Source organism: Petaurus breviceps, unplaced genomic scaffold, assembly GCF_028583685.1.
Source record: "Petaurus breviceps papuanus isolate PSGF00001 unplaced genomic scaffold, PetGlider_PUasm1.0 90804, whole genome shotgun sequence".
Lineage (NCBI taxonomy): Eukaryota > Metazoa > Chordata > Mammalia > Diprotodontia > Petauridae > Petaurus > Petaurus breviceps.
The window spans coordinates 21282682-21308484 of NW_027187348.1; the positions used below are offsets into that span (position 1 = coordinate 21282682).

General features: G+C 38.0%; 1 protein-coding gene across 2 annotated transcripts in view; it reads right to left on the reverse strand.

Moving 5' to 3' along the window:
* Positions 1-25803, reverse strand: part of MFSD6 (major facilitator superfamily domain containing 6) — a 96308-nt gene that overhangs the window by 45591 nt on the left and 24914 nt on the right. For both annotated transcript variants that reach the window (XM_069070201.1, XM_069070202.1), the window contains exon 2: positions 24126-25743. In XM_069070201.1, the coding sequence (XP_068926302.1) occupies positions 24126-25690 (1565 nt within the window). In that variant the 5' untranslated portion in view covers positions 25691-25743. The remainder of the gene's footprint in view (positions 1-24125; positions 25744-25803) is intronic.

A 25803-nucleotide genomic window follows, 5' to 3' on the forward strand; every position in this document is an offset into this window, starting at 1 on the left:
GTCATCTATATGGGGTGAAAGGAGGTATAAGATAGAAAACTGACACCCAAAATAATCAAATGAAGGTGATTGCTTATATTAAGTCCGGTAAATGAGACTATGTAACCCTCTTGTCCCACAGGAGGTGGTTCTTAGCCTAATTTGAGATCATCTTTGAAAGTGCAGCCCAAGACAAATGGCCCTTCCCTCTTCCTTACCTCATTAGCCTTGCTTCTCAACAAGCTGCCTTGTCCGCAACTCAGAGCACTGAACACCCAAGACATATTATTTGACACTTCCTTTTCTAACTCCCTCTTACCCTTCCTATAATACATACAACAGAATATTCATTAATGATTCATTTACAACGTAAGTATTAGCACTCAGTTAAAGTAAAACACACACACCTTCCTCAGGCTGCTAGCCCAACTGTTATCTATTTGAATTATAGTCCTAATTAGCTAACATTCTAAAATTCTGCTTTAGAAAAGTGTGTTTTCCATGGGAAAATGATGCTATGGACTCCCCAAGAGTAGGACCTGTTTTTTTTTTTAAATTGTTTTTCTAGTGGTGGTTATGAGTAGGCACATATCCTCTTCCAAGCCAGCAGCATGCATTTGCAAAGCCTCATTATCTCTGTGCTATAATCAACTTGTGCCAGCTTTTTTAAATGGCCAAACCATTCTGCTGAAACATTTATATTTTCTGTATTTGCACGGTGCTCTTCTTGTTGTTCAGTTGTGTCCAACTCTTGGTGACCCCACTTGGGTTTTTCTTGACAAAGGTGGTTTGCCATTTCCTTCTATGGCTCATTTGACAGATGAAGAAACTGAGGCAAACAGGATTAAGTGACTTGCCCAGGGTGACACAGCTACTAAGTATCTAAGGTCATATTTGAACTCAGGATCCACTATGCCACTCGGCTGCCCTTGCAAAGCACTGTATAGTTTTGCAAAAGGCTTTCAACACACAAGAATCTTGTTTTATCTTCTCTTAACAACAACAAAAACAAGTCTGTAAAGTAGGCGGGAAAGGCAACATTCACACACACATATATATATATATATATACATACATACATGTATACACACATATTTAATAGACGGCACAGATGTTCAAAGAGGTTAACAGACAGGAAAAAAATCATCAATCTAGTAAGATGTGAAACCAGGACCAGAACTCAGGTTTTCTGATTCTCAGGAAATGGGTTGGGGTTTATTACACTACAATAAATGTTATAAACTCGACATTTCTAGAAGTTAAAATGTTTTTATAAGTAGAATTTTTATAGTTTCTTCTGGTAGAAAGAATATTTCTACACACATATTTTAGAAGGATTTTGTTGAAGTGGAATTCCCTGTAGCTACACATCACAACCTATCTATAACACAATAGTTAAGTCATAGACACACCGAGGCAATGAGAAGTTATTTGCCCTAGATCAGCATATAGTAGGTATCAGACTAGGACACAGGTCTTGCTGACTCTATGCTTTTCTTCATTTCTTCCTTTCTTTCTTCCCTCCTTTCTACACTATCCTCACATGTTGATATGATATTACCAGTTCATTAATCTTCTGACTCTATAGCAATAGGGAAGCTAGAAACTAAAAGAGTGAATTTCCTGGTAGTGTCACTTTCATAGGATCACAGGTTTATACCTGGAAGGAATCTGAGATACTACCTAGTCTAAGGCAATAATACTGATGAGGAAACGGACGCTCAGAAGGTTAAGTGACTTGGCCAGAGTCATGCATAACTGCATAACTGGGCTAGGATTTGAAAACAGAACTTCTGATTCCAATCTAGTGTTTTCTACAATACCATGGTGCTTCAAACATCTATATGTCTTATCCAGCCGACAAATTTGGGGAACTAAATACTAAAATTTTCTCTAGTGAGAGTTTAATTTAACATTGGCAGGTCACCAGGAAGGATTTTTCTAAAGAGTTTCCTTGGCAGGATAACGTTCATTTGAGTGTTAATGAGGCAATTCTTTCAAAAAAAGAATACATGGCCCAGCCAATTGTTTGTTAAAAATAACTCATCTGGTTTCAACTGTAGCCCTGGTCTGTTTGTTTCCTTTCTCAGTCTATATATACACAGTAGCTCTTACTAGATAAGTCTTTAGCCATGCAAAATAACAACTTCATTTGGTAGTCTCTGACATCCCATTCTTCAACCACAAACCCTTCTCCAGATCCACAAAGACACCTTCTGCAATCTATCCCCTTTCCTCCATCCCCAATAAAGTCAAAGGCTATTCACTCAAGGCTAGAGATGAATAAAAAATCAAGAAAGAATATTTAGCAATGACGTCATTTTAATCTTTCACAATACCTTTATTACCCCAGCATAATTATACAAACATAATATAAAATATATAAATATGCAAACATAAACAAAATATAAGTGGTATGGTGGAAAGAGTTCTGGACTTGCAGTTACCCATGTTTCCCTGATAATAAGACACTGTCTTATTATTTTTTTTGGACAGAAAAACACCAGAGGGCTTATTTTCAGGGGAGGGCTTATTTTAATGAACATTGACAGCAATTTTAATAAACAGGTAAATGTGAACAAAAAAATGTACCTTTATTCAATAAGCAAATCACTGGGGAAGAACAGGATGATGCGCTCACTGCTGCAGCTCTGATTGGATGCAGCTCAGAGCGCGGCGTGCGTTTCACCGGGGGGAGGGGGGAACGGTGCATACAGAGGGTACCGTAATGTAGCGTGTAGCGCAGGGGATCACCTTCACTACAGTAGCAATCTCAATAGGGCTTATTTTCGGGGGTGGGCTTATTTTAGAGGAATCTTACACAGTAAGGGGAGGGCTTATTTTCAGGATAGGTCTTATTATCAGGGAAACACGGTAGAAAGATCTGAGTACAAATTTTGCCTCGGATTCTTACCAGCTACATGGCCCCCACGTCTCTCTGCCTCAGTTTCCTCATCTGTAAAATTATGATAATAATAGCACCTACCTCACAGGGTTGTTATAAGGATCAAATGAAATAATATTGTAAAGTATTTAAAAAACTTTAAAGAGTCATGTAAATGCTAACTATAGTTATCATATATATTCTGTCCACATCTGTCCTCTTACAACTTCAGAATTACTTTGGGAAATTATTATACCTAAAGCAATTTGGGGGTTTAGTTACTCCTCATAATTTAATTTTTTTAGACAATTACATCTTAACTATTTAAGTGCAGAAACTTTTAATTGAAGCCATTTGGTGAAGGAATCTTTCTATAATGCACTATACTCCTGCATTCATGATATATTCTATGGAGATCTTGAGCATAGTGTGGCATGATGGAGAGAGAGAGCTAACTTGAAGCTTGGAAGATCTAAGTTCAAGCCTTACCTCTGATAACCAGAAGGTTGTGACTCTGGGAAAGACACTTAATCTGTTAGTACTCACTAGGCATCTTTTTTTTTTTCTCTTTGGAGGGGGGAAGGCAGGGCAATTGGGGTTAAGTGACTTGCCCAAGGTCACATGGCTAGTAAGTGTTAAGTGTCTGAGGCCAGATTTTAACTTGGGTCCTTCTGACTCCAGGGCCACTGCTCTATTCATGCCACCCTCCACCCCTAGGCAACTTTCTAAGATTGTAAATTGCAGTCAGTCAGTAAATTTTAGTAGTACCTATGTACCAGGCAGTATGCTAAGCACTGGGGGTACAAAGAGAGGCAAAAGACAGTCCCTGTCCTCAAGGAGCTTACAATCTAATGGGGGAGACAACATGCAAACAAATATATGCAAACTATATATGGGATGAATAGGAAATAATTAACAGAGGAAAGGCACAAGAATTAAGAGAGGTTGAGAAAGGCTTCTTGATAGAAGACAGGATTTTATTTGGGGCTTATAGGATATCAGGGAAGTCAATCAGCAGAGCTGAGAAGGGAGAATGTTCCAGGCATGGAAAGGGAGACAGAGAAAATGCCTGGAGCCATGAGATGGACTATCTTATTTGTGGAACAGCCAGGGGATCACTGACAGTGGATGGAAGTGTATGTGATGGGGAATAAGACTAAAAGAATTAAAAAGAAGAAGGCTAGATTATGAAGGGCTTTGAATGACATAGGACTTTGTATTAGATCCAGGAGGTAATAAGGAGTTACTGAAATTTACTGGTGGGGGGGAGAGGCAGGGTTGTGATACAGTCAGATCTGCACTTTAGGAAAATCATTTTGGTGGCTGAATGGGAGAAGGATTAGAGTAGGGAGAACCCTGATAAAGACAGACCCACCAGCAGGCTATTGCAGTAGTCCACGTGTGAGCCTACACCAGGGTGGCAGAAGTGTCAGAGGAGAGAAGGGGGGATATTCAAGTGATATTGCAAAGTGAAATCCTTGACAAGATATTGGATGTGGGAGGGAGGGAGACAGAGAGGAGTTAAGGATTACTTCAGAGTTTTAAATCCAAGGGACTGGAAGGATGGTATTGCCTTTTACAGTAACAGGAAAGGGGGTGGGGAGTAGGGAGAAAAAAATTCAAGTGGAAAGATGAGAAGTTCCATTTAAGACATGTCTACTGGACATCAGTTTTGTAGAGATGCAAGATTGGAGGTCAGCAGAGAGGTTGGCGCGGAACAGATTGGAGGATCATCAACATAGAGATGGTAATTAAATCCATGGAAGCTGATGAGATCACCAAGTAAAGTAACTGAGGGAGAAAAGACAAGAGCCCAGGACAGCATCCTGAGGGACACCTAAGGTTAGAGGGAATAATGTGAATGAGGATTCAGAAAAGGAGACTGAGAAGAATAGGTAGAAAGAAAACCAAGAGAGAGAGGTGTCCAAAAAAATCTAGAGAAAAGAGAGTATCAAGCTGGAAAAGGTAATCAGCAGCGTCAAAAAGTCTGCAGAGAGGCCAAGGAGAATAATGACCGAGAAAAGGCCACTGGATTTGACAACTAAGAGGTCACTGGTAACTTTGGAGAGAGCAGTCTTGGCGGAATGATAGGGTTGGAAGCCAGATTGTAAGGGTTAAGAAGAGAGTGAGATGAGAAAAAGTGGAGGTACCTATTGTAAAAACCTTTTCTAGTTTAGCTATAAAGGGCAGAAGAGATATAGTAAAGCAGATATTGGAAGGATGAAATGAGGGTTATGACTGCAATATCCATAAGCTACCATTATTCTAGTGTCTATCAGAGATAATCACATTATCGAAAAGTATAGAGGTAATTATACCAACAATAGTTCACATTTCTATATAGTGGATTCAAAGTAGTAATTTCTATATAGTGGATAGAGAGAACAGACCTTGGAGTCAGGAAGCCCTGGGTGAAAATCCTGAGTCATTATTCAACCTCTGCGAGACCAGGCAACTTTTTTAGACTATTAATCTGAAACTGCATTGGTAGAATAGATTTCCTCACAGGGAATTCTCTGTACTCTATACAAAGAACTGACAGGAATGGTCCATAAAAGGAGGGGAAAGTACTGGGAAGACTTACAAAGCACTTACAACCCTGTCAGATAGGAATGTGAGACTATGAACCTCATTTTTTTTTTTCAGATGAAGAAATGATCTGAACCAAAGGATTTTGGGAAATCCTTCACATTTTTTGCAGGCCACCCAAAATCCTTTGGCATGCCACAAGGATTCCCGGCTGCAGGTTGTGCAGGACTGGTTCCGATCACTGAACCTGTCTTTCCTGCCTCCAACTCCAGCACACCACCCCCTCCACCAGACTTTCCTAGGTCATAGATAAGGAAAATTAAATTTTTTCTTAAATGAAGGAATAGCTGCCAAAGAAAGTCTGAAACTCCAAGTTACTTATATTTTGGTAAAAGAACAAAATACGTAAGCATTGATCCAATAATAGGAGTAATGACTCATTTGTTCCAGGTCACCTTTGGTTCTCTTTTCCACTATGTTGCTAGGATTGTCATTATGTAGTGAGCATATTTAAGGTATTTTTAGAGATTCCAGGATCTATAAAGACCCTGTTCACTGCCTACATGAAACTCCATTTCTAAATAAGATTTAAAATGATGATCATTCTTATTTTGCTGACTGCATTGATAGGTCTAATTTTTAAATGGCAATTTTAAAAAAATTTCCCCCACTTAATAGTATTTTATTTTTTCCAATTACATGTAAAGATAGTCTTCAATAGTCACTTTTATAAGATTTTGAGTTCCAAATTTCCCCCCCCTTCCTTCCCGCCTTCTTCCCCAAGATGGCAAGCAATCTGATATAGGTTATACATGTACAATCAGATTAAACATATTTCCACATTAGTCACGTTGTGAAAGAAGAATCAGAACAAAAGGGGAAAACCACAAAAAAGAAAAAAACAAAAAAGTGAAAATAGCACAACTTTTAAAAGAATGTTCTCATCCCTCTTTTTATGAGCTGTTCCCTAAGGGTGTTTCTAGGAGGGAGAAGGGAAGAAGATGCCTCAGCTGAACTGCTCCCTAATCAACACAGGAAAGGGTTAGGATAGGGGGACTATGGAGGGGATTTTCTGTTCTTGCCTCTTCTGCATAAGCATTTTACAGAACTGTATTTATTATATTGGTTCACTGAGTACACATAAACAGCAAATGGCTGTCTTTAGAGTACTTGACACAAACACCTGGAAGAGACAATGTGGGTGGCTCAGAACACTGGAAACACCAGAACTCAGTCCTTAGCTGACAATAAACTTGTTCTATGATCCCAGCTATGAAATGAATTAGCTGCAGGGCCTGAGGCAAGACACTTAAGCTCTTCAAATCTCAGTTTCTTCATCTGAAAAATGGGGATAATTATGATCTAGACCTCACATGGTTATTGTGAAGAAAGTGTTTTGTAAGACTCTTCTTTTTTGTGTACCTCAGATTCACTCTCTTTACAAAATCAAGCTAAAATTGTTATGCTTAATTGGGTTGTTGTGGGGCAGCAAAGTGTAATGGAAATACAAATTTAAAGATCTTCCCTGCCCCTAGGCTAAAGTACACCTGGAGCCTGGGGTGGGAGGCTTGTTTTTCAGTAGATACTTTTTGATTGGCCAGTGGGTCAATAAGGTTGTTACATTCTCTGAGCCAGGAGAAGGCTATATAAGCCCTGATGTGCAGCTTTGTTTTGGGGCTCACTTTGAGAAGTGTTCTGTGATTTGATCAGATGAGACTCTGGGAAGCCGTTGTTGAGAGCCCCCAGGCTTTGAAAAATCCAGATGTTGATTTGGTATGGATGTAATGGTTGGACAGTTTGGAAATCTGTCTACTTGATCTGTTTCTCTGTCTTGATAATTCTGTCTGTATACTCTGGAGTTCAGGGTGCTGATCTTTTTCCCCTGAATTAGGTAAATGATACATATTTGACTGATTAAAGTAAGCTTGTTAACCCATTTTGAGTTGCTTTCCTTTAACAAGGCAGATCTAAGAACCTGTGTTGGCAGCAACCCTAGGGACGCTGGGGTGCTTGCTGCTTGCTACACAAAGCAATGCAGTAGACAGAGTACTGGAGTTGAAGTCAGAAAAACCTGAATTCAAATCCTGCCTCAAACACTTATAAGTTGTTTGACCTTGGACAAGTCACTTAACCTTTGCATGCCTCCGTTTCTTTATCCATAAAATGAGGATAATGATAGCATTTACTTTACAGAGTTGTGGTGTGGATTCAATGAGATGACATGTGTATAGCTTTGCAAACCTTAGAGCACTCTACTATATACTTATTCTAAGTGTTAGCTGGAGTATTTCTTTAACAAAGGACTTTGATTTTGCACCTGAGCTTGTAAGAGGCAGTAAAAGAGAACCTGGGACTGTAGTTCTAATTGTAGGAAATTTTATGTTATTTGATGAGAAAAACACTGGGTCAAAGGTTCTATACCAGATGTGTGAAATCTCTAGGTGTATTTTAACTAGTTGGCTATCAGGCAATCTATATAGAGTCTCACAATTGGCAAAAGAAGCAGGTAGTGTAGCCAAAGGAGTTGAGACAGAACTCTGGAGATGTGGGTCAGATCCTGGCTTTCACTCAATGCATGATGTGACTATGGTGTTTATGCTCTATGAGCCTCAGTTTCTTAATATTATTAAGGATAATATTTGTGCTGCCTGCCTCACAGGGTTGTGACGAAAACACTTTCAAAAATTTCAAATTCTGTATAAATGTGAATTATTAATATAACTACACTCTGGTACTTAGTTTTTAAAGGGCTTTTTAATATGGAAAAAATGACTTTATGGATACGCCATCAATAATGCATTGGCTTGGGGTGCCTAGGTGGCACAGTAGATAGAGCACTGGCCCTGGAGTTAGGAGGACTTGAGTTCAAATCAGCCTCAGACACTTAACACTTACTAGCTGTGTGACCTTGGGCAAGTCACTTAACCCCAACTGCCCTGCCCTCTCCCCTCCAAAAAGCAAAAATCAATCAATCAATCAATTAATAAAGAAAGCATTGGCTCTGATACACACACATTATATGTACATATATTTTTATTCATTCATTCATTCATTTTTCCCTAGCAATGAGAATAAATTTACATTGAGTTATTGGCCAGTCCTCCTTTTGACCAATGATATTCATTTGTAAAATAAGAGTGAGCACCATTAAAGAAAATTAAGCTAACTGGCACAGAAAATGGCTCAGAATTTTCTTTAACCAGTAGGCATTAAAAAAAAACAACACCCTACATTACTAACTAAATTCAATTTTCCTCTTCTGAACAGCTGTCAAATTAATATTCCCAAAGCAGAGGTCTGCCCATGTCACTCTCCTTCTCAAGAAATTTCAGTGCTTTGCTCTTGCCTTGAGAATAAAATGCAAACTCCCCTGTCTTTCAACGGCCTTTGCAGCCAGGCTCCAGATTTGTTTTCCTGATTATGTATTGCTCCCCCTCACAAATACTACATTTCTGCCTAACTGGACTACTTGCTGTCCTCCATACAAAACATGTCACCTCCCACGTCTTAGCAGAGGTCATTCTCCATCACTGGGATGCCCTCCCTTCTCACCTCTGCTGAACCCAGACCCCTCTTCAGGGCTCAACTTGTGTCATTTCCTTCAAGAGACCTTTCCTAATGGCCCCAATTGTCAGTGCCACTCACTTGAAATTACTCTGTATTTATTGTATATTCATGTAGAGACATATACATATATACAATGTCCCAAAAGTATTAGCACAATGATTGAACATATATAACCTATATCAAACTGCTTACTCTTCCTCAAGGAGGGTATAGGGGTGGGGGAGGAAAAGTGTTTGGAACTCAAAATTTTTAAAAATGAATGTTAAAAATTGTCTTTACATGTAATTTGGAGAGAAATAAAATATTACTAAAGTCTTAGCACAGTTTTAAGCTACTATAGCTTTCAAGCTATTAAATCTTAAAACTGCTCTAAGACACCCAATATACATTGTCGTGGCTGAATGTATTGATATCCACAGCACCTAGCAGAGTCTGGCATGTAACAGGCAATTAACGTCTGCTTGGGAATTGATTTGTTGATTGCTTTCTTTTCATAATAGCCCTTTATTCTGACAGCTCAACTGTTATTCATTAACACCAAAAATACTACATAAGAGATAGTGATTTCTTATTGCATGAACTGAATTTTTTTTTAAGGTCTTTATTAGGGAATGAGTCGATTGCCCTTTGTACCTCCTTTGATGGTAAATTTGTTCACATGCTACATAAAATGTTGAGTATTTTAAAGAAATAGGATAGAATTTTCCTATGAAATTGAATCTTAACTTCATTTTAAAAAAGCCTCAACTCATTATTTATTTATTAAATTTTTTTTTTTAAATGCATCCCAAATTCTCTCCCTCTCTCCCATTCCCTTCCCCACTCACTGAAAAGGTAAGCAACACGATATCAATTATACATCTGAAACCATGCAAAACATATTTCCATATTAGCTATATTTCAAAAAAGGCAGATCTTAAATTCTTGATGGTATTGGATGGTAAGCTACATGAACAAAAGATCTATCTCTGTCTCATTCTTCTTTGTAAATCCCCACACTGTCTCATACGTAATTCAATTGCTGAGTGAGCAAATGACAAAGTAAAAAGGGAATAGGAAAACAAAGTTCTGTCAATATGCCAGCAAAAACCACAGACGGAGTTTATTTTATACAAAATGTATCAGAGGTAGTAGTTATACTCATCAATTAATGCTAAGGTTTCTTACTTTGTGTCACGAAGTGATTCTTCAGTGGTGCTGATGATGAGATTCCGCCAAAGTCTTTCCTAATTTATTTGCTGAAGTAGTGTGAGAACAGTAACAGGGGTTACATGCCCAGAGTCACTCCCATCCCTACTGCCTTATCCTCCATGAATCACAAACACAAAACAGAGGTAGTCCCATTCTATAAAGAAGTGGAATAGGAGTTTTTTTGGACTGTTAGTTCTGAGAATACTGGGGGCCAGGACTCTGTGGATCATGTTACATGGACAACAGTGGTTTGAAGATGCACTTCCTCTTCAGTGTTTAAAGCCTTAGTCTTTGCTTAGTGTTATCAGCCAGGAGTATGCTGATAAATGTTTAACAACTAGCTCTCCAGGGGAAAAAAAAGGTGCTCATGATCCACTTTTAAATTTAATCTGCATTATTTTTCCCCATCACTCCACAAAATAATAAATCAAGTCCTGAAAGCATTTGCTACTTTCCAAGGTGAGAATGCTCACAATGAAATTTTAACAATCATTCCAACTCTAACTCTTCAGTTTCCACCCTTCCTAGTCCTGCCTTTTGGAGCCAAACAACATATTTAATCTTCCTTCACTTTAAATTCTCCCCCAAAGAATTACATCTCCCTTTTTCCTGATCCTTGTTCCACCTTACCTTTCCCCTCCCCAAGACTTCTCTTTTCCAAGTTAAACATCTCAGTTCCTTCAAATAATCTTTGTATGTCACAGTCCTCTATGTCCCATCACCATCCCTATCACCTTCTTTTGCACACTACCCATTTTATCTTACTGTCCTCAAAATATGCTGCCCAGAACACAAGGCTTCAAATATGGCCTGCTGAGAGCACAGTCCAGTTGGTCCATCACCTTCCTTGTTTTGGACATTATGCCTCTCACACCCCAAGATTGCATGAACTTACCATGTCCCATTGCTGATTCATATTGAGCTTTAAGCCCACCAAAACACAGATCCTTTTTTTTTTAAAGCAATTGGGGTTAAGTAACTTGCTCAAGGTTACATGGCCAGTTATTTCTGGGTGTGGTGCTAAGTATCTAAGCCCGGATTCGATCCCCAGGTCATCCCGTCACTGGAGCCGGTGCTCCTGGCCACCCCGACACATATCTTTTTCACGTGAACTATTTCCTAGTTATGTATATAACATCTTGTGTTTCTAAAGTTTATCTTTTTAACCCAAAGGACTATTTATTCCTATTAAATTTCATCATGAAAATTTTGGCATGTCAGAATCTTTTTGGATCCTAACTTTGTCAGGCATGTTCTTTCTACCAGTTTTATATCATGCAAATTTGACAAGCATGCTATAACTTCAACCAAGAAATTGATAAAAATTTTAAAAAGCATAAAGTCAAGGACAGATGCTTGGAACACCAAATTAAAGATCTTATTTCAAACTGACATCAATCTATGAGTGACTTCTTTAAATTCGGTCATTCAATCAGTTCTAAGTATGTTAACCTATATCTTACTATCTTGCCTACACTAATAACATGAGAGAATTTTTAAAATGTCCTGCTGTAAATGGTCTATGGCACCCCCCTGGCCTACCAATTTAGTAGCCCTGTCAATAAAGGAAATAAGATTAGTGTGGCATGAATGAATCGCCCTAAACTTGTTGTTCAAAAGCAGTCACACACATTCATCTGATCCTTGTGAACAAAAGAACAAATGTGCTGGTTCAAATTAAGGTTTGTCTGTGGCCATGGAGTTGAGTGAAATTAACTGGACCATGCACCAAAGCCTTTGTTTCCTCTCTGGCAAATTGAGGGGACTAAACCAAAGGACCTCAAACATCTCTTCTAGTTCAGACACAATGATTCTGTGACATCAAAAACAGATAATTTACAAAACATTGGATAGAGCATTGGGCTTGGAGTCAGGAAGATGAATCTTCCTGAGTTCAAATCCCACCTCAGACATTTACTAGCTGTGTGACCTTGACCCTGTTTACTTCAATTGCTCATCTATAAAATGACCTGGTGAAGAAAATGGCCAGTATCTCTGCCAAGAAAACCCCTAATGGGGTCACTAAGAGTCAGACACCCCTGAAACAACTACACTGAATCCTGAAGAAAAAAGATGCTCCAATGACATTCCTTTTTTCTGACACCTGCCCATTAAACAGATTTGTATAAATCATGGTCAACATACAATAACAGGGGAGAAAGCTCCTTTTAGGCAGTGACTTTTTTGTTTTATTTTAAAGTAAATGCTTTAAATTAACTCTCAGCATTTGCTTGCATCTTAGTATTAATCTAAGCATACATTTTCCTGGTTTTGACAACAAAGGCACTATTAGTGGTAAAGTACTAGCTACAGTCTGCTTTTGAACAACTGAGATTATGATAATCAGCAGTACAGAGACGGCTAACTAATTAAATTTGTTGAGGCAGAAAAGGGGCACAATGCAGCTTTTAAAAATAACTTTTCTTTCTTATCATCTACTATTCTTTTTGTATAGGAAATTACAAGATTCGTTGGTTTGTTGTTTTTAAAAACAAGAGTTGTAACAGCTGGGTAAAGAGATCGGGTTGCAGATGATAACAATGTTAACAGCTGCTCACTTTAACACAGAAAAAATATAATTTCACCCAATCTACATATTAGGAAAGAAGACATTTCTGTGCCTGTTGAGTTAGTGTGACAACAGAAGTGAGGTCACAGCTAACTCTTGACCGGTAATACCCTCACTAGTATAAAAAGGTTTTTAAAAAAAGGCTTTTTTCAAATCAAGAGGTCTGAAGTTCTAGAACTAGCCTGGGGAGAAAAATTTTTTCCCCTTGTACTATATTCATTACATTGTTTATAGTGCTGCTTAACCCCTTATGTACCCATCATTTTTAGAATAATATTTAAAAATGCTTCAAGTGAAAGTAGAAGTGATGCTTTGGGGACCCTCTGATAAAGCAAAAATATGAATCATATCCAGCCTCCCTTGGGGGGAAAAACAACAATATAGATTAGTGTTAGGTAAGGGACCTGCGATTTCACTGATATTGGCAACTCCCATAGGAGGAAAGCCCCTCTGGTAATTTAGATTGGCATCTACTCTGAAACTTATAACCTTAGAGTAATGGCCCACATAGTCCATGGACAGATTTTAGGGGGACTATGAACTTGGATGGGAAAGAAATGACATCTTTATTTTCAATTATTTCTAACTGGACTGAATCCTGAAGAAAAAGGACGCTCCAATGACATTTCTTTTTTCCAACACCTGCCCATAAAACAGATTTGTATAAATCATGGTCAACATACAGTAACAGGGGAGAAAGCTCCTTTGAAACAGTGGCTTTTTTGTTTTGTTTTAAAGTAAATGGCCTTAAATTAACTGGTCATTTCCTCCAATAATGATATTTTTCTTTAATAAAAATCAATTCAATAAACATTTATTACACACCTACTATGTGCCACGCACTCTGCTAAGCTCTGAGGATACAAATAAGAAAAAGAGAGACAGTCCCTTCCCCCAAAGAGCTTACAATCTAATGGAGAAAGACCACACAAAAAAGGAAGTTGGAAAAGGGAGACTGTTGGGGCGGCCAGGTAGCACAGCGAGTAAGAGCACCAGCCCCAGTGTCAGGATGACCTGGGGATCAAATCCGGGCTCAGACACTTAGCACCCACCCAGAAACACCTGGCTGTGTAACCTTGAGCAAGTTACTTAACCCCAACTGCTTTAAAAAAAAAAAGAAAAGGGAGACTGTGGGGGTCTGCCAGGAGCTACCTGGGTCAGGGGCATGATGTTCTGTGGAGTCAAAACCAAGAAGAGGTACTGATGTTCAAAGTCCTTGATAAAGGAAGGCTTTGGGAGGAGTTTATTGCTTCATCCTCCAGCACTCCAGAGGATGGAAGCTGCAAGGTGTGGTTAAAAAAGTGTTTGAGAAGTATATTATGTAAAAACATTTTTCTGTGAACAGGTCTATAAGTTTCATTTTACAGATGAAGAAACTGAGGAAGGCAGAGGTTAAGTGACTTGTTCAGAAGCATACAACTGGCTACTAAATGTGCTGCTGAAAAGGGTTTATGACACAAAAAAAGTGAAGAAGCCCTATCTTTGGCAGTAGCCTAGAGCACTGAGAGGTTAAGTAACTTGCCTGTCATCCCACAGTCTGTGTCTGAGACAAAACTATCCAAATAGTTAATAAAACTATTAAGATAACATCTAAACATTCCTTGACCCATTTAGACTCTGAGCTCCTTAAAAGCAGGGGATATATTTTGATTTCTTGGCATCCCCAGAGCTTAGCACAGCGCCTGACACAGCTCAATAAATGTTGCTTGTCTGACCTTGGCAATAGACAATGAACAGAATCATTTCAATGATCTTTTTGATAGATATTTACTGTTGTAGTTGAACAGATCCTATGGCTAAAATGAACACACAGAGGATATTAATAGAGGGGATAGTGGTGTGTTAGTGATATTGCCTAAATATTAGTTTCCCAGCCACCAAGTAGAAAACAGCTCTCTGCCTATAACAGATTTGGTACCATAACCTGATGATCCTGCTTTATGTTTGAGACAACAGGTAAAAAGATAGGGACCTCTGGCAAAAAGTACACAGAACAGGGTTCATGTCGCTGATGCTGAATAAAAATATGTTACAATGTTGTCCATCAACTACTAAAATGTATGTCAAGGAAAATAACCTTTCTCTAAAGAATTTTTGAAGCCTAAAAGGGTTAAAAGATTTAATTCTTCACTTAAATGAAGCTGCTGCATATAGACTACTCTTGTCCCCAGGAGAAAGGTCACACAGTTTATAAGTACAAGACCTACTGCAAAAAGCAGGAAGGTTCTGATTCTCCATTGCTCCTTGTGGATTAGATAATAAGCTTTTAAACTCAATTCTAATTTCATTTGATAAACTCTACACAGTTTTAAAAGCCCTGAAAGAACAGGATTATTCAAACTGCACTTGGGGGGGATTTTTTTTTTAATTTTGAGGCAGTTGATGTACTGAATGACATCATACTTGTAATTAGGAAGATGTGAGTTCAAATCAAACCTTAGAGTATATAACTTACTTAACCTCTCCCTTCCTCAGTTTCCTCATCTGCAAAATAAGAATAATAAGAGTACCTACCTCATGTGGTCAGTGAGGACAAATGAGATATATGCAAAAAGGTGCTCTGAAAACCTTAGAAGTCTATATGAACGCTAGTTATTATTATGATTACATTGTTATGGACACTGCAATCCCTTTGACATCATCTGGACCCTCAACTATGCCGCGCCTGCTTCTTTGAGTCTATATTCTTTTGCCTACTCTGTACAAGCAACATTTCTGCATTCATGACAGGCTATAATGATGCTGAACATAGCCATGACAAATGAAGGAAATAGAAAGAAACCTGGCCTAAGGTATAGGAAGGGGAAAAGAGTCACTAATTTTAGTCAAGGATTCACAAATCCAGGCAGTGAAACCTCCTTCAAACTTTGGCACCAGATGAGAGAAAACTTTTATCAGAACTTAAAAGTCAAAGAATTTTGCAACCAGAAGCCACCTTAAGGATCATTTTATCCAACCCCCTCATTTTATAGACATATAAAATTGGGGCTTCTAGCAATGAAATGACTTGCCAAAGGTCACAAAGCTAGTTAATGGCAGAGCTGGGACTAGAAACAGCTGGGAAGACTCAAAGGATAGAGTTCTGGGCCTGGAGTCAGAAAGACCTGAGTTCAAAACCAGCCTAAAATGCTTCCTTGTTGTGTGACTTTGTGGGAGTCACCTAACTTGTCTGCCTTAGTTTCCTCGATTGTAAAATGGCATCATAATAGCACCTACCTCATAGGGTTGTTTTGAGGATCAAATGGGATGATATTTGCAAAAAGCGCTTAGCACAGTGCCTGGAACATAGTATCATCATTACCATTTATTATTGGGATCCAAGTCTCCAGACTCCTAGGCACCTGCTCATTGCATTATTCCAGGTGGCCTCTCTCCTTGTACTGTCTTTGCCTAAAAAGTTAAGTTCCTAGGGCAGCTAGGTGGTACACTGAATAGAGCACCGGCCCTGGAGTCAGGAGGACCTGAGTTCAAATCCAGCCTCAGACACTTAACACACACACACACACACACACAAACTAGCCATGTGACCCTGGGCAAGTCACTTAACCATAATTGCCCTACCTTCTCCCCTCCAAAAAGAAAAAAAAAAGTTAAGCTCCCAGTCTAGAATGTCAGATATTGGTGCAGGCTAGGGATGGAGATACTAAGGGAAAGGAGGAGATACGTATTTATATAGCAGCTACTATGTGACAGGCACTCCTCTAAGTACTTTACAAATATCTCATTTGATCCTCACAACAAACCTGGGAGGTAGATGCTGTTATTATCCCTATTTTATAGATGAGGAAACTGAGGCAGACAGAGGTTAAATGACTTGCCTAGATCACAAAGCTAGTATCTGGGGCTGCATTTGAACTCAGATCTTCCTGACTTCAGCCCCAGTTCTCCATTCACACTGCCTGAGTGGTAAAGGCATCTTAACCTGTCTCTCAAACTAAATAAGGAACTTCCTACAAGAATAGGCTGTTTTCACATGAGTCAAACTTGAACCATTATCGACCTGATTTCTTATATTTTCATGCGATTCCAACCCTAAAATTGGGCACTGAGATATTGGACAGGCCAGTTACATACCTGGGATAACTTTACGAACTTAATTCATTAGCTCTAATCTTATTTCCACAAAATATTGGCCCGAGAATGCAATTACCTTAAATCCCTAAACCTATTCAAAAACTTGCTTCTCCTGTGTAAAACGTGGGCACTCTCTTATTCACTACTCAAAATCCTTCACAGTGGATTGAAGACAAGATCTAAGGGCAAAATTAGAAACCACCTACTCCAAAAACCTTGATAGCTGTTATTGCTGGGCTTTTGTTGCCCAGTTGGTGGATTTCTCTCCAGTCTCATTTTCCCTTCCTACATTGCTAAATAAAGCCCAGAACTGTCAGGAGATTTAGAAGTGAAATGACTTTAAATTTTTGCAGTCAGGAGTACAAATTGTCCATCACTACTCCATATGCTAATCTAGGATTACTTTCTGAATACCCACTTATGACTGTGTTTTCTCTATGCTAGTAATAGTCTTCAGAACAGAACTGATGGGCAAAGAAGATCTTTTATGGGACACATACAAAATCCTTATGAACAGTCCTCATATACACAGGTCGGGTATTTTCCCTCTTTATTGATCTGACAAAGAATATATAAAAATTCATGAGAAAATTATCCCTTCCCATTACAGATGGTTGAATGAATATATGACAGTCTTCTAATAATAACTTTAAATCATACAAGCACCACTACTTTTTTATTTTAAAAATCAATCTGCCTGAAAATCACAGCAAACACTACATGACTCACAAAATTCTCTCCAGAGAGATGATAAATATTGATCTCATCATACCCAGAGATGATAGCTAAGATAGCAGTCACAAAAGCAACTAACCCCCTAATGACAACAACCCATCACAAGTCTATCCTGATACTCCAGTGCCAAGATCCTTCCTTGATATCCCAAGCTATACTTAGCTGCTGAATTCCTTTATGATTCAGCCCCACCAGAATCTTCTCCATGAACCCTACTCTGATTCCCTGAACCAGAAATGATTTTCCTCCCTCAGATATCACACAGCATTTTATTTGCATTTATTAAACACTTCTCATGTTATTTTTGTGCATGCCACATCATCGTATTATATTATAGACTCCCTTGGAACAAAGAGTTTATATTACAGCCAAAAATTCCTGTTTCATTTAAACTGTGTTTTTCCTGGTACTTACCAGAGTATTCTATACATATAGGGTGTTTAATAAATTCTTTACTGAATTAAATCCTAGAAAATTAAGTTCTGATGAGCTAGGTAGCGCAATGACAAGAGTGCTGGACCTGGAGTCAGGAAGACTCATCTTTCTGAGTTCAAATCTGGCTTCAGCCACTTACTAGATGTGTAACCCTGGGCAATCACTTCATCCTGTTTGCCTCAGTTTCCAAAACTGTAAAATTATCTGGAGATGGCAAACCACTCCAGTACCTTTGCCAAGAAAACCCCAAAAGGTGTCGCCAAGAGTCAGACACAAGTGAAAACTAAACAATAAAAAACAAAATTATTCTAGTCAGGTAGAAAAACACAAAGATAAACCCAAAAAATTATTTGCATTTTTATTTTTAAGAAAAACACTAACAAAAATGAATAAAGAGAGAAATGCTATCTTCCAGAAAGATAAAATGTATTATAGTAGCCAAAGGGTTAAACTAAAGGATTGGGGGGGGGGGGGTAAGAGAGAAAGGTCTAGGCAAGTATAGGCTTAGGTCCAAGGATGCACAGTCTGATAACTAGGCAGCTTAAGGAAAGCCTTGGGAGCTGTTTTTCCATCCCCTCCCCCACCCCAAGCCTTGCTTGATAGAGAATGTAGCAACATCCTAAGGACTGATTTACTTGATATTGTCTTAGAATGGGTGTGGACTGGGCAAAGGAAACAAAGGAGGAAAAGATGATGAGGAAGAATTTTAGCTACTGTAAAGAAAGATAGGAAAGCTAGAAGTAAAGTGGCAGAATGGAACCATAAATATAATTACTAACATTTTTAAAAATAATATTTTCCTTTTCCCCAATTATATGTAAAAACAACTTTTAACATTTGTTGGGTTTTTTGTTTGAGCTCCAAATTCTATCCCTCCCTCCTTTTCCTTCCCCCTCCCTAATATTTTTATAGCACTTACAAGTTAGCAAAGTGCTTTATACATATCATCACATTTGATCTCTACAACCCTGTAAGGTAAGTGTTATTATGAATATTGTGATTCCTATTTTACAGATGAGGAAACTGAAGCACATCGAGGTTAAGTGACTCAACCAGGGTCACACAGTTTGTATCTGAGGCAGAGTTTCAACGCAGGTCTTCCTAACTCAAACTTCAGGGCTCTATCTACATCACCTGTCTCCTGCACATGTGCAACAAATCAGGTTATTCCTCTATTGGGGTAGTTCATCTGTAGACAGCAGACTTTAGAAAGTGGAACAGGGGAAAGCAGATAGGGGTGAAAAGGCTAATTTTTACATATATCATAGGAAGTGAATATATAAAAGGTACTGTATGACCTTTTAGAAGTCAGGTTATAAGGATATATAGGATAACTCCTATAAAGATAAGGCATGTCAAGCAAAATGGCTTTTTGAAACATTTTTGGAAGTCTCAATCTCTCAATGGTCATTTTCCATAGGACATGGTAGGCAGAGGCCATGACTGAAAATGGATTGGGGGAGAGGGGGAGGAGTGTTAGAGCTCATTATCAACTCATTGACAGATTTTCAGTGTGAGCATTTATACCTCAGAAATCAGCAAATGCTATGAATCAAGGCTTGATTTATTCCCTTGTTAATTGTCTAGATAGTAGTATGAAACTCAAATAGAAATGGAGCTCTGTGGCTGCATGTTAATTTACAAAACCACAAATTAACATCATCTATGCTTTATATTTTTATTTATTTTGCTAAACATTTCCCAGTTACATTTTAGTCCGTCTCCCTGTTTATGGGAGTTTGACTCCTCAGGGTCTAGTCTAGACTTAAGAAAGTGACTTAAGAAAGAGAAAATGTTAATAATGCATATCAAACATAATAATGTGCCTTATGTACTCAAGAGCCCATTGCAACAGAATTACAAAAGGAATCACATATTTGGGCATTAGCCTCTCAAGGTACACATTAGACTTCTATAAAGAATTTAAAATTATTTGAACAATAAAGAAAGAACGAAACAATTAAAGGGATATCTCCAGGGTAAGCTAATATCTAGATAGCAAAAATGTTAATACTTCCAAAGTTAATACAATAATACCCAAAGTCTAATGGGTAGGTTAGAAATTATTAGGGAAAAAACTTATAGGTTTGGTTATATAACAAATAAAAAGATTTTACTCAACAAAAAGTAATATATCCCAAAGGAAAAAGAAAAAAAATTAAATGAGGGGGAACAACTTTGTGATAAGTACATCTGATAAAAATCTGACAGAATATTTAAGGACCTGATATAAAATTGCTAGGATAATATCCATTCCCTTATAATCAAATTGTCACAGGATATTAAAAGACATTGCTAAAGATTACTTTAAAATTATTCAAACTGTGATGATCAAAGAATTGGGCTTCAAAGCATCTCCAAAACACTACCTTACATCCACCAAATTAAAAAAAAAATTTAAAACTACAAAATTTGATGTTGATTAGGGCTGTGGAGGAAAAGGCAATCTATTTCATTGTTGGTAGAGGTTAAATTAATAAAACTGTTTTGGAGAAAAATCTAGCAAGATACAAAATTATAACCTCTAACCAGATATGCATGGCTAGGACTCTATGCAAAGGATTTTATTAAAAGAAAAAGAGCTATGTATATAAAATATACATAACTGCTTTATTTACAGTATAAAAAAATAGAAACAACCAACATGTCAAATAATTGAGAATGACTAAATTATAGTATTAAAAGAATGAAATATCATTGTGCCATAAAAGACACAGATGTACACACAAAGATGGAAAGATTTATACACTGTGACACAAGGCAAAGAAAGGAGAATTTTTAAAATAATACATACACTGATAACACTATATACCAAAAGTAACAATGTCAAAATGTTCTAAGTATACACACAGAAAAAAAGGTGGGAAGGAGAAATGAAGCAAATTGTTACTATTATCATTTTTAAAGTTTATTTTCCCTTTTACCAAAATTTAAATAACTTTAATTTTAAAGTTATATATTAGGAATTTATTCTCTACTGATCTGTCCATATTTTCTCTAAGGATCTGCTTATTTTTCTTGAGATTGATAGAATAAGGTATTATAATTTCAGTCTAACAAACCACCAGTAAAGAAATCAAAATACAGCTTTAAGTTGTTTCAGTGATACAAATTTTTTAAAATAGCATAAGCCCAGTGATAATTTTATAATTAAATTTCCACCCTAGCTTCTCTCACTCCACAAAAGATGACAAGAACCAGGTTTTTTTTTTGTTTGCATATGAGAAGCAGATTATTTAAACTTTTCTTTCACTGGCCTCCTTCTTTCCTCACACAAGATACTCCAGTTCCCCACTTGATTCATTTTCACAGGCTGTACACCATACCTGTAAATGTCCTCCTCCTTCATCTTCACCTCCTGCCTTCCTTGGCTTTCTTCAAGTCAGCTAAAAATCTCACCTGCTGCAAGAAGCGTTTCTGATCTCCCTTAATGTCTTCACTCTGAGATCTCCAATTAATTGTGTGTACACATGTATGTATGTATGTGTACATGTACACATATAGATATGGGTGTATTTTTTACACGTAGTTGTTTGCAGGTTGTCTCGTACATTAGACTGACTACTCTTTGAGATCAGGGACTATTTTTTGCCTTTATTTGTTTCTCCAGTGTTTAGCACAGTGCATGGCACACAGTAGATACTTAATAAATACTTATCGACATTACTTCCCATGCACATAGACAGTGCTCTGTGCACCCCATAAACAGTGTTGTTGGACTAAGTTATACCTCAGTCTACCCCTGAGCACCTACTGAAAGCAGTGATGTATGGACCTTCCCGTACCATATTAGAACCAAAGGATTCATTTTTCTAGCCATCTGTGTAGCTCTGATCAGGTAAACATGGCTTGTAGAATGGAAGCAGAAAGTACCAGACAGCTTCAAATCATAAATCACTGCAAAGGGATCACAGGATCCTTTTGCTGAGTCTTTATTGTTGTTTTCAATCATGTCTGACTCTTTGTGAGCCCTTTTGAAGTTTTCTTGGCAGTGGTTGGCCATTTTCTTCTCCAGCTCATTTTACAGATGAGGAAACCAAGACAAACAGGGTTAAAAGACTTGCCCAGAGTCACACAGCTAGTAAGTATCTGAGGCCAGATTTAAACTCATGTCTTCCAGACTCCAGGTCCAGCACTCTATCCACCTATGACTTAGCTGTCCAAGGAGTCTTAGAGTCCTTCAAGTACAACTGCCTCATTTTACAAATGAAGAAACCAAAGTCAAGATAAGTTACTGTGACTTGTCCAGGGTCATTGAGCTAATAATAAGTGTCCTAGTCAGGATTTAAACTCAGATCTCCCTAATTCCAACTCTGGTACTCTATATCAGCAGTATCAAACTTAAATAGGAATGGGGGCTACTAATGCACATATAAGTATCCTTATGGGGCGTGATAGTAATGGTATCTATGTCTTATTGTACTTTTATTTATTTTCTTAAGTATTTCCCAAGTATATTTTAATCTGGCCCAGGTAGTACTCATGTTCAATATCTCTGCTCTATATGACTTTAATCATACTACATACAACTAAATGAATCACTAAAGTAATGAAAAAGACAAGTAATCTGGTCTTGGCCCACTTTTAGTAAAAGTAAAGGAATAAAAATTGGAAGGGCAGGAGAATGTGGGTACCACAGGAAGGGCTGAGGAGGTGAACACAGACTCAGCAAGAAAAAAGAATTAAAAATAATTTCTCCCTAAAATCACTGAGCTCACATTTAAAAAACGTAATACTCTCCCTTTTAAGAGAAAGGAAAAGAGCTAAAGCTATTTTATTTCCATTTTTAAATTTCCCTTTTCTAAGTCAACAAGCATTTATTAAATGTCTGCTATGTGCCTGCTACTGTGTGATATGCTGTGGACATAAAAAAATGGTTAAAAAAAAATCCCAGTCCTTGCCCTCAGGGAGCTGCCAGTCTAAAGAACTTGACATCTAAAGTGATACAGACAAACTACACACACACCCTACACACACACACACACACACACACACACACACACACACATTCACATACTATATGTACAAGAAGGCTACATATATCTGTTATGTTGATTTTCTTTGAAGTATTATATTTCCTCATTTCAGATACTGATAGTCTTCTCTTTGCAGTATAGAGTCTTAAAAATATATAGGCTCCATTTTTCAGGAAACACAACAGGACAGGGATTTTTAAAGGGTGGTAAATTTAATTCAGCTTCATGCAAACATCAGAGGCTCAAGAAGGCAAGGTACTTTGGCAGCCTAGTAAATACTGTATCATTTAAGGATCTTGAAAGAGAAACATAGTTGAGTGGGCAGGGAGTTAATGGTGAAGGGGAAATAGATTTTCTCTATTTTCCTGTCAGCTAAAGTTACATTTTCCAAGTCCTCAATTCATAGACTCATTTTTTTGAAAGGGAAAAGAAAAGGATTCTGCAAGACTCCCCTTATTATAAGTACTATGAAAGAGGATTGCGATAGTACAAAATCCTTGCTGAATGTAACTGCCATTATTATAGACTACTTCCAAGTTGTATAGTAGGCAGAAGTGAAATATGAGAAATCTGACTCACTTGACCATACTCATATAATCCTGTTAGGAGGTAGCCTCCACGTCTGCATTATAATATATTGGACATAGTAACTAAAGCATTTTACATAAGACAAATCAATTCTTGCAGGTAACAAACGACAAGGAATCTGTGGTCTTTTGGGGAAGTTTTCTCTAGAGTCTAGATAAGAGGTTCTTAACCTTTTTTTTTTTTTAAATCAGAGACTCCTTCATCAGTCTATTGAAGCCTGTGGAGTCCTTTTCAGAATAATGCTTTTAAAAGCATAAAAAAAAAATACATAGGATTTCAAAGGAAACCAAAGGTTATTGAAAATACAGATGCAATTTTTTTTCTCATCAAAGTTCATGGAACTCTCCCTGAAATCTAACCATGGAAATAGGAAGATGTCCATGGACCTCAGGTAAAGAATCCCAGTCTAAATGGACAACTGTTTTTTTTCTTTAAATAACAATAAAAACAACAACCAAGAATAACAAAGTTGAGTAAGAGATACTCTAATTTTTCCCCATAGCACAAGTAATATGACCATGAATTTATACCCAATATAACATAAAATAGGAACTTAATTCAACCAGGTGATAATAATGAAAAATATTGTTTTTCTTACCTGATGTGACCAATGAGCTCAATAAGCTTGTGACTAAAGAAATAGGCGGTCAATTCAGAAACATGACTCAGGACAGAGCAGACACCGAACAGAGTTGTTGTGCCATTGAGATCTTCCAGATGCCAGTAGAGGAAGGTGAATACAAATCCATAGCCAAAACCCATAAACCATGCCACAAACAACACAGAGCCATATTGTACACTGCAAAGCAGCTTAATCAGGTCCCAAAAACTGAATGCTTGTGACTGACTTGAGCTGGTTGGTGTGTCTTCAGAGGATTCTGTGGAATTGTTTCTCTCCACCTGAGGGATTTCCACCTCTTTCCCTTTGTTGTTATTACTTTTGAAATGGCTGTAACGGAAGCGAAACTGAGTAGCTACTATTAAAGCCATGGTCATCAGGACCCCAAAAACAATGAAGACTATCTGATAGTTCTTGTATTCAGGGGGCTTACACCCTTGACCATCGATGAGAACGTCTATGTGAGTGTAATCAATACCTATGCCCACTGAGAGCATGGCCAATCCCCAGCCCAGAGAACCCCACATGCGTTGTAAGCCATATCGATCCCGGTGTTTTCCCAGATACTGCAGTGTGACTGTGTCCACAATGGTGACAGAAGATGCACTGAAAAACTCTCCTATGATGACAACCAACAGAATCACCAGAAATATCGCTTCTACCTCTTGCTGATCATAAACAAGAGTACGCTGGTCCGACGGTGATACTTTGGTGGTGAGTGAAGGGGTGGCTGTCACTTTGGTGGAATTCCCAGTTACAACTGGAGTCATCGTGGTGCTTATGTTCTGGATTAAAAGCATAGAACTGTTAGTACTTGGAGCTGTTGGAGACTGAACAGTAGATACAACTGCTGTGTCATCAGCTGGGGAAGGAGATACAAGCCCAGGGCTGGTTAATTCCTTTTCTAACATCAAAACGGCAGGTGAATTCCTTTTCTTCAGAGTTTTTGGTGGTGTGGCATGGACTATGGTAAGGGGAGGGATGACTGAAGAATTTGGTAGAACTGTAGTTAAAAGGTGGCTCCCGTTGGTCGGATGCACTGTGGGTGGGATCTTTGGTACACATCTCAAGGTAGCTGGTTTAACAAATCCTATGCCAAGATTGAATGAAACCCAACATAAAAGTGAAAAGAGGAGGACAATTTTACCCTTCCTAAAGCGGTCAGCAACTACACCCCAAAAGGGGGCACTGCAGAATTCGATGAAATATCTAATGCCCACTAATAGTCCACTCTGACTGGGTGACATGCCCAGCTGTTTATAGTATACAGGTAAAAGTGGATAAAGAGAGCCATATGCAGAGTAAAAGAAAAAATAAAAGACCTTTGAAATAAGAAGATCATTATTTATTTTAACACAGTGTTTCTCAATCCAGTCTATTTCTTCTTCTGGGATAGTGGAAGTCTCTGTTGAGGAGGGGGTTTCATTTGCAGGTTGCTGGTCTGGTTCCCTGGAAATACCATTAAAAGGATCAGCAAGCACATACTTTCTCTTCTGTTCCTCTTCATCATCAGTCAAAATGGCAACTTTATCGTCAGTCGCCATGGTTTGCTATGAACATCAGAAAGTCGATAATTTTCAAAATTATTCTAGTTGATCTGTAAAGGAAAAAATACACATATTTAGAAATGACAGTTTTTATACTAAAACTGATTCTG